Consider the following 9,951-nt stretch of genomic DNA (forward strand, 5'->3'; position numbering starts at 1 on the left):
ATATATATATATATATATATATATATATATATATATATATATATATATACACATACCCTGCCGATTCTTGCCATGTAATGCCTGGTGTTTTTTGAGGACTCTACCAATAAGAAGGCCAATAGCATAAGTGGTCCACTAGAACTGTGGACCTAGAACTGTGAGCCAAGATAGACTTCATCTCTTTATAATTTGCATCATGTTTTATTTAGAAACAAAATTACTCAAGACACACATACACACACACACACACACACACACACACACTCACTCAAAGTGAGTGTTTTCAGCACTTTATCTTCACAGTTTCTACCAAGACATCAAAGCTTTTAAAATTCTATGGTCTCTTTCTGACAATTTCCATCAAACTGGCTTCTTTTTGTGAAATTTATCATACCATATATAAATATCAATCTTTACTCTGCCTAGTGGGTAAACATTATTTCTCATAGCTGTGTTATCTATCAGTGGGATACCATCAAGGGTCATTATAAGGCAGATGGTATTGTACTATATAAAAGTGGCACACGTATGTTTTTGTTGTTGATGTTGTGATGGTGGTAGTGGTAATCTCAAAACATATGGAAAAATGTAAGAAGAAACCTGTAGTGCTGAGCCATCTGTAGTGGTCTTTTTTTAAAACTTTACTTTATTTGTGGTGTTTAGGCCTCTCCTCCCTTCCATCAACCCCCACATCAACCCCTGGCATCTCTTCCACGCCGCTGTACCCCAAAGCATTTCTCTCTGTCTCCTCCAAACCGCCACACTATCTCTGGTCTCTCAGGTCTCTTCTCTCCAAACTGCTACATACCACATGCCAACACAGAACACCACACAGAACGCCACACAGTCTTTTTCTCAGCCACATATTTATACTCTCAGAGTCCTAGACCACGCCTCTCTCCATGCTGCACATGGAAGGCCATTACCAGCTGGCAAAGATTACGCCCAGCACATGACAATTGGCAGATGTGGACAAACTACAGCCCAACTAAAATCCCATACTTGGGATTAAAACAAAAGCAGATTTTCATAACATAAAAACAAATAAGCAAACCCTTCATTATAGAAACATACTTTAAATACGTTTTAAGTAGACATTTCCAATTTTTCAGTGGAATAGGCAGCCTTTGGTAACAAATAGTTGTGTTGCAGCCAGTTTGGTTTTGGTTCTTGTTTGTTTGTGTGGGTATTTGTTTGTTCTGGACTTGAGTTTGGCTTAAGAACAACTTTTACCATTAACATTTATGTTAATGGACTTCTAATTTGTTTATCAGCATAGAATAAATGACCAAAGGTTTGGATTTTGAGCCTTTAGGAAATGTAAGTGCCAAGATGTGTGACAGTAATTGTTTATATTTACAGATGTAATTCTTTTCAAATGTGGGCTGATTGAATCATGCATTGATACACTCTTTCATTCAGCATATTTCTATGTCCCAAGAGCCCACACTCTCTCTGCAGAGACATGATGAATGTGCTGCCTCTATTAGCTCAATGATCCTCTCTAGCGAGACACTTTCACATTACCAGGATGATAAAACCACTATTCTGTATAGTCACCAAGATGCTGCTTTCAACATTTACACTGAAGCAGGATTTAAAGATTCATTTTGTCTGAGGGAACTGTTAAAAAAGTAAGTGATGATCATAAAATGTTATTGACACTGATTCCACTGCCATCTAGGACAGGAGGAGGAAGCAAAATTCATAGTATGGGACAGAATGAATATATCAGAACTACAATGAGTCTCTTGTTCTTGCTGCCTTTAGAAATGGCTATTTAGGTCACCAAGTACTTTTGATGGCAAACTGACTGACTTTCCTTTTTCTTACTTTGCTGAATTTGATCCTTAGTAAGTCTCTCTTTTTTTAAGCTAAGGAGACTTTATAAGATGCAGAAATGAAAGAGACAGACAGAAAGGAAGAAAAAATGACATGAGAATAGGAAGTAGGGAAAAAAGAAAGAAAAGTGAGGACCATAGAGGCTTTGTTCTAGAGGGCTCCATGATACTTCTCTCATAGCCCAACTGGCTCTTCTCCCAGCCATTCCTGGTCAGGGACTTGTTGTACAGTGCAGAATTCACCCTGAGCATAAGCTATTTGTAGGCTTTCCTCTGGATTATTACTCTTTTGTGGCTACCGTTACGATGTTTATGATAATGAATTTTAAATATGAAATTTCTTTGGTGGAGCTTCACCAGAGTAAGACCCTAACTCAATGAAGGATGAGGTTCACATACAGTGTCTTTTCTGGTGTTTCCACAAAATGCTTACTATATCTTTGTTTTTAACCTAACTGTAGTTTTATGTGGCTAGTAATACTCTTTAGACATAAAACAAGCACAATGTCAATTTAGGGAAAACAAGAATACAAAAAAAAAAATCCCAGAAAGAAAATTAAGTGATGATAACTTTTTGTTTACTGACTAATTATGCTGGTACTTCTAGGGGAGTGGCAATGGGTTTCCTTTAAACCATATTTTGCGAAGATCTATTGTTTGGTTACATGGCTTCTTTGCTTTTTAATTTATTTGACTGACTTTCATGCCTTGTTTCAAAAGTACTAGCAGTGGTATTCCTATTGCTAAATAGAAAATAGCCCCCAAGGTTCTTGACCTACAGAACAACTCCACATTCGCCTGTGTTCTCTGGCTTGGTTGAGACTCAATGGAATGATCCATTTTGGCTGTTATCATCCAGTAATCGGACAGATACCTGGACCAGAAAGCAAACTCAGAAGGCACCAGGGTTTCTAGGTCTTGTGAAGTGTCATTTCTGCAACTATACTATGTTGAAGTAAGGTGTAAGGCTAATTCTACTTCTTTCTGGAAGGTACATATTAGAAGGTCTAGACTTTTTGGTGACTATTTTGGGAGACTATTATGGATGGCCACTAAAAATCTTGAACTCAGGACCAACTCTCATCTCAAATAAGATAAGGATGTCAAATCGTTAATGAAAGGAAATTTTGACTTTTATAACTAAAAAGCTCTTTGAGAGTCTAAAATGACAGATGACATGGTTCAAACACAATAGCAAACCTTTTAATTTTTAAAAATTCTTATTACATATATAATTATGGACGTATTTTATTTTATTTTTTTTTCAGTTAATGAAAAACTATTATAAATGGCGAGCAGAATGTCCAGAATTAAGTGCAGATCTACACCCTAGAAGTATCATTGGACTTTTGAAGGCTGGCTACCATGGAGTTTTGAGGTCCAGAGATCCTACCGGCAGTAGAGTTCTTATTTACAGAATTGGTGAGTCATAATAGCAGTTTTCCTCCCTCTCATTTTGTTTTCACTTCTCTCGTTCATTACTAGGTGTTCTGGTGTTTGTTTTGGTCAATGTCTTATCTGACATTAGCACATATCTGACTATAGCACAGTTCCATAGACGAGTTGCTTAGAAAATTGAAATTTAGTTCTTAGTGCTGGAGGCTGTGAACTCCAACATTGAAGAACCAGTGATTTTGTTGTGATAAGGGCCTGTGCTCTGGTTCACAGAGATTTCCTCACCCTGCACTCATACAATGTAAGGAGAACAGTATAGGGGTGTCTTAAAAATAGCACTAACCCTATTCATAAGGATCCTACCTTTGAACCTAATGAGTTTTCCAAATCTGTTTCCTAATACCATAAACTACATTAAGATGGCTCAGCAGCTAAAAGTACTTGCTACAGAAGTCTGATGGCCTGATTTCAAACTTTGGAACCCATAATGAAAGGGAAGACCTCACTCCAAAAATTATCCTCTGATTTGTACATGTGCACCATGGCACATACTTCTGTGTGTATGTGTACTGGGGGGGTGGGTGCACACAAAGAAATACCATAAACTTGGAGGTAGAATCCTAGCGTGTGAATTTGAAAGATACATAAACATTTATATCCATAACTGATGACCCATAATCTCTGCCACATCTTTAGTTCTGTGTGGTTAAACTTTCAGGTGACAGCACAGACCACAGACATTGCATGGCCTTCGGTGTAACAAGGGCCACAGACTACACAGCCAGAGGCTGTGTTGATGTCTGTGGCCCATGTGGCTCCTGTTACCACAGGAGGTCATGTGGATTTTCGTGGTCAGTGCTGCAACCTGAAGCTGTGTTGATGTCCATGGAGCAGGCGGCTGCTGGAGGACCATATTGGTGTCTGTGGCCCATGTTGATGTCCTTGACCTGTGGGGCTGCTGAGGGCTATAATGGTGTCAATGGCATGCTGCTGCAGAAGTTGATATCTGTGGTCTGTACTGGCACCAGGGACCATGCTGACATCTGTGACCATGCTGATGTCGGAGATCATGTAGAAGTCCATGATCCGTGCTCCTGCTGACTGTAAAGACCAAGGTAGTTACTTTTGCAGTGATATTGATGACTGAAGACTCACAGTTGAAAAAGGGGCATGGAAGGTTTCTGTGACACCCCCCCCGCCACACACACACACACACACACACACACACACACACACACACACAGTAACAGCCTAGAAAGGAAGCCACTGAGGAGACCTCCTAAAAATTGTGTGGATGCTGAAATATATGTAGCTCTCCACAACTGATGACTTCTGGCCAGGTTCTGTGTGGGGAAGGGCTCAGTTTTCTTTAAGGAGCTGGCCACTGTGAGTTTAACCATGTTTCAGTAAGTATACGGGCAGCACAGATTGTATTCTTCTTCTTTTCCTCCTCCTTCCTCTTCTTCTCTTCTTCCTCCTCCTCTTCTTCTTCCTCTTCCTCCTCCTATCCTCTTCTTCTTCTTCCTCCTTTTCCTCCTCCTCTTCCTTCTCTTCCTCTTCCTCCTCTTCTTCTTGGATACCAGGAAGAACTGGGAGGTGAGTGTAATGGGGTGCATGATGTGAAATTCCCAAACGAAAGTATTGCATTGGAAAACAAACAAACCAAAACAACCAACCAAATTAAAACAAACAGACAAACAAACAAAACTTTCAGGTGAAAGGAGAGAATCCCATTTTTCCAGCATGTCCTCATAGTCCAGTTGAAGAAACACAGTTAACCAACATTTCAGGAACAGAATTTCTTCAAATTGTATTCACAAATATACTCTCTGTCTGTCCCTCTCGATGGAGTCTCAAAATATTACTCACACTAACTTTGAGTTCAAGTAGCTTTGAACTTCTGGGCTCAAACTATCACCCTGCCTCAGCCTACTCCCTCGTGCAATCATGGGAAGGTGCCACAATGCACCGCTCTTTTCTTCTTCCTTAATATTTAAGTGTTTATATATTAATGATCACTGCTTACCTCTGTATGCAATCTCTACCTTTCCTTCAACTGCTTCATGTTTCTTAAAGAGAAGATGCTGTTTTTAACTCTTGAAAGTCTATGTACTTTGACTAGAGTACTATGACTGGAGTCTATATTTCTTGCCCCAGATTACATATTAAATAAAAATGAATTAATCATGGAGTCTTGGCTTTTCTGTCCTTCTTCTGTTCCATCCATGTCAGAAGAAGCTTCTTAGGAATGGGCTGGCCAGCATATATGTTTGAGTTAGCAAAGAAACCAATATATTATAAAAACTTAGGGTTACCAGTTCAATTCAAATTTCAGAGAAACCATAAACAAGTTTTTAGTATGCCTGGAACATACTTATATTAACTCTTAATTTAAGTGGTGCTTATATTTTACATGACAACTGTGCTTAGGTTACAAGAGCACAAAACTGAGGCATACAGATGTTTTATTTCTTTCTGCCTGCCTCCTGCTTTTTTAAGTGTCTAGGCTTTGGAGTACCTGGCTGAGTAGTTGTTGTTTATTTTGTGTTTCTAGTGTAGAAACTAACTGAAACAAAAAGAAGTGAAAACAATTTTTGTAGTAAGAAAGCCAATGTGTGTGTGTGTGTGTGTGTGTGTGTGTGTGTGTGTGTGTGTTTATCACAAATATCATAGCAGCAAACTAACAGGTCTATTGTACAGCCTGGGCCTCTGGGAGTATAGTTATTTAAAAGTGTTTTATTTAGGAGCTGTGAAGATAGCTCAGTTGGTAAAAGACTTGTGATGTAAACATGAAGACCTGAGTTCAGATCTCCCAAACTCATTGAAAAGCTAGCGTATGCTTCAGTACTTGTCTGCAGCCCAAGTCATGGGGACCCATGGATCCCTGGACCTTGCTGGCCCGTCCGTCTGCCACAATCAGTGAGCTTCAGACTCAAAAAAATAAGGTATAGAACGACAAAGATACCCAACATTGAACTCTGACCTTCATGTATAGCCATGTGTGCATGTTACACACACACACAAAATGTGTCATTTAATTCAAAGATATTTAACATCAAAGATACGTAGGTTTAAGGAAGGTCAGAATAGAAAAGTATGTTGCAAGTCTACTGTGTGCTATGTTATTCTAGAATGAAAAGAAGAAACTTAGAATTTTGTGAATAAAATAAAAGGACAGAATAAAATATTTTCTCAATGTAATTGAATTAATGATGTAGCTACATCTGTGATAGACTTTTTTTTACAGAAGCCCAGTGTAGCCATCTCCCCTCTGTACTGTGTTGGTACAGTAAAAGCAGTGAGAAGATGCAGAGCCCTTGCCTCTACATGGACCTTTATCAGACCTATGACAGAGGATGTAATTTGTGACCTTTGCGATCAACTACTAAACTACAGCAGCAAAAGCAAATTTTAATAATGAAGTTTCAGTTTTAACCATACTTGAGTTATTATGAATTGAAGCTATGGGGCATGTTGACTTTATTGAAATCTGTAAAATGCATGTACTAAAACCCTACACAACAGAGTTGCTGTGAGAATTACATCTTGTTTTATACAGTACATACATGCACACACACATATACTATAACAAGAACATTATCTGGGGCACAATGAATAATAAATGCAAGGTAGATGCTAGGGAAGTAATTAAAATTCTAGTTTCTCATGTCTTTCTTTATGGAGAGTACTTGATTAGCCAGTACTGTGCAATAGAGCCTTCTGGAAAGATCCTGTTTTACTGTACCCACTAGTTTATACATAACTATTGAGAATTTGAACTGAAGCTACTGGAATGAGAAACTGAACTTTTAATTTATACTCACAGAAAGTAAATACAGGGCAAAACAGGCCAGACAAGTCAGTTGGCTCAGGAATTAGTCAGAAATTGTTGTATGATCTGCAGATTTCCTTTGTTGCACTCATATTTCATCACAGTAGCATTCATCTGAAGTTGTGTTATATTTTTGAGCTGAATTCCCATATTCTTACTAAGAATCCAAGTTGCTGTAAAGCAAAGTGACATCCCACCATGACTTCCTATAAATTCCATGGCCATTTTCTAGATCTGTATCTTTTTCCTCAAGGCTCGACAATACCAACTGACATTTATAATTGTCAAGTTTCAGCCTCTAAAAACAAAAACTCTTCCTCAGTCCCACTTAATCCAGCCTCCCCCCACCTTCCTCCCGGGCACCTCTGGTTTCACTGTTTCTGCCTGTGGCCAGACTGCTTGTGTCCCTGCATCCGACCAACCTTACTTCTCAAGATCCTTATGTGTGCCTTGGTCTGGCTTCATTCCCACCTCTACTGAAAGGACCTGAGGCTAAGCAACCCTCTTTCCAGCAAATCTGATAAACAAACCATACTCTATTTGGCCTCAGCAGCCAGCCAGCACTTCTCTCTTATGAACTACATTATTCTGTGTCACTGTTGCCATGCATTCCAAGAGTTTTTTCTTAAACTAAACTGCATTCTTCATTTCTACCCTAGGAACCACCTGTTTTATTATTATTATTATTATTATTATTATTATTATTATTATTATTATTATCAATTTTATCAGCCTCTTGAATTCTGAAATCTGAGAGTACAGTAGCCTCAGATTTCATTACATATGTATCTCATTTTTACAAACTAAAAAAAAAATAGTGCATTTGTGTATATCTGTGAAGGGGTATGTGCACATTAGTAAAGATAACCCATAGAAGCCAGAGACAATATGGGATCTGCTGGAGCTAAGATACAGGAGGCTGTTAGCTGCTCGTGAGCAACGTGAGTGCTGGGAATGAAATTCGGGTCCTCTGAAAGAACAGAGGAGTTGTAATTGCCGAGGCAGATTCTAGCCAATTAGCTTCTCTTTCCTGTAACAGAGATATTTAGATCTATTCTAGCCAATCCCTGTCATAGGTGCCATATAAGCACAAACACCAACAGAATTATTTCTTTACCGTGTTTTATTCTTTGAAGATCAGATCAATACAACTGGTTATCTGTACTACTCGCATCAGTTGGCAGTCACTCAGTCACCATTGTGGAATGTGTATATGTGCTTTTTCCACTCCCCAAACACCATCTCAATAAATAGCACATCCCATTTAATTGGAGGCCTAAGCAAGGATATCTGAGTTTCTGAGCTTTTACAATTTCTTTGTTATTAATCATTTTCTTTCTTTTATTCTTCGTCCCTTCCTTCCTTCCCTCTTTTGACAGGAGCTCATAGAGCCCAGAGTGGCTTTGAACTCACTGTATAGCTGAAGATGTCCTTTTTAACTCCCAATTCTCTGACTTCTACCTTCCAAGTGCTCCCACCATGCTGGTTTCTCAAACTGAGCTTATGTGGTCAGGCTTGGTGGCAAGGGCCTTTACCCACTGAACCATCTTTCTGGCCCTATCTATTCTTCTAGATTCCACTCTCCTCTTCTTACATCTGTTGACAACTAGTTTCTTCTTTTAATTCAGTTTTCTCTCTTAATTGTTTCCTTGAATTTTTTTTTTTTTTTTGCTTTGTATATGGAGTTTGGTGCCTGTCTTCTTTGTGAATCATAAGACAATTTTTAATAAATCTGGATTATTTTAAAAGACCACTTGTTTGCCTGTCCATTACTGTTATCATTTCTGCCTGCCATGACCTGTCTTATAGATGGTGGGGAGGGACAGGTTGTGTAGACAAGACTATCAATACCTCCTCTCTCCATAGGAACTCTTTGTTTTTTCTGGGTTTGTACAGCTGCATTCTCGAGACCAGCTTCTTGCTCAAGCCTATAGGGACATGACTGCTCTGTGCTGCTGGTCCCTGAGATATTGCATATGAACAGCTGTCTATCTACTCTACAGGCTTGGGAACCTCTTTGGTTGCTGTGTTAGTCACCTGTCCACCATTGTGACAGAGTTCCTGAGGAAATCAATGTGATTGGTTCTCCAGGCCTAAGCCCAAAAGTGCTTGGTTTTATTATTGTAGGCTTGTGTTGATGCAGTGAACCATAACAGGGAGAGCAGGGTAGAGGACAGCTGACAAGATTATGGTGTTCAGGAGGCAATAAGTGAGAACAAGAGACAAAATATCCTCAAGTGCACACCCCTAATGACCCATTTCTTCCAACCAGGCCCTACTTCCAAAGTTCTGAATACGATCCAACAGTCCACAACCTTATTAATCCTTAGATGCCTTAGTCCACTGATGAACTTAGAGCTCTCATGAGCTAGTTCCCTCCAGAAAGCACTATCTCTGAACATAGATGCATTAGGAACCAAGCCTGTAGCACATGAGCTTGTAGGTACACTTCAGATCAAAGCCACAAACTGCCAAGATCCTTGCTGCTGATTGCAACCCAGACTCACACTTTTCTATTTCTGAGCTTGGAGCACAGTCAGAGGCACTAAACCTTTCCATTTCTAGGCACAGCCCTTTTTTGATGTGATGGTGTGACTTCATTTATCAATCAAATTTGATCTGCATTCATCCTTACCCCAAACTATTAAAAATCTATTAATTGCAGAAATTTAAGGAAGAAGGGAAAAGCAGGCAAATTTTCACCTCAATTCAATCTATTGCTTAATTTATGGTCCCTTGTTCATGATTTTATTTCTACCCATCCTTTAGGCCTTAAAATAATTTGTCCCTTTAAAGAATCTGATTCTTCATTAAATGCTAAGATGTGATGTGTTTTTATCTATCTATCTATCTATCTATCTATCTATCTATCTATCTATCTAT

General features: G+C 39.0%; 2 protein-coding genes across 3 annotated transcripts in view; one reads left to right on the plus strand and one right to left on the minus strand.

Annotated features, from left to right (window-relative positions):
* Positions 1-9,951, minus strand: part of LOC129673470 (EKC/KEOPS complex subunit Lage3-like) — a 74,424-nt gene that overhangs the window by 44,459 nt on the left and 20,014 nt on the right. The window lies entirely within an intron of this gene.
* Positions 1-9,951, plus strand: part of Ttpa (alpha tocopherol transfer protein) — a 24,264-nt gene that overhangs the window by 3,896 nt on the left and 10,417 nt on the right. For both annotated transcript variants that reach the window (XM_055603262.1, XM_055603261.1), the window contains exon 2: positions 3,110-3,263. In XM_055603262.1, the coding sequence (XP_055459237.1) occupies positions 3,110-3,263 (154 nt within the window). The remainder of the gene's footprint in view (positions 1-3,109; positions 3,264-9,951) is intronic.

The sequence above is a fragment of the Psammomys obesus genome, unplaced genomic scaffold (assembly GCF_907164565.1).
Source record: "Psammomys obesus unplaced genomic scaffold, mPsaObe1.curated_primary_1811, whole genome shotgun sequence".
Lineage (NCBI taxonomy): Eukaryota > Metazoa > Chordata > Mammalia > Rodentia > Muridae > Psammomys > Psammomys obesus.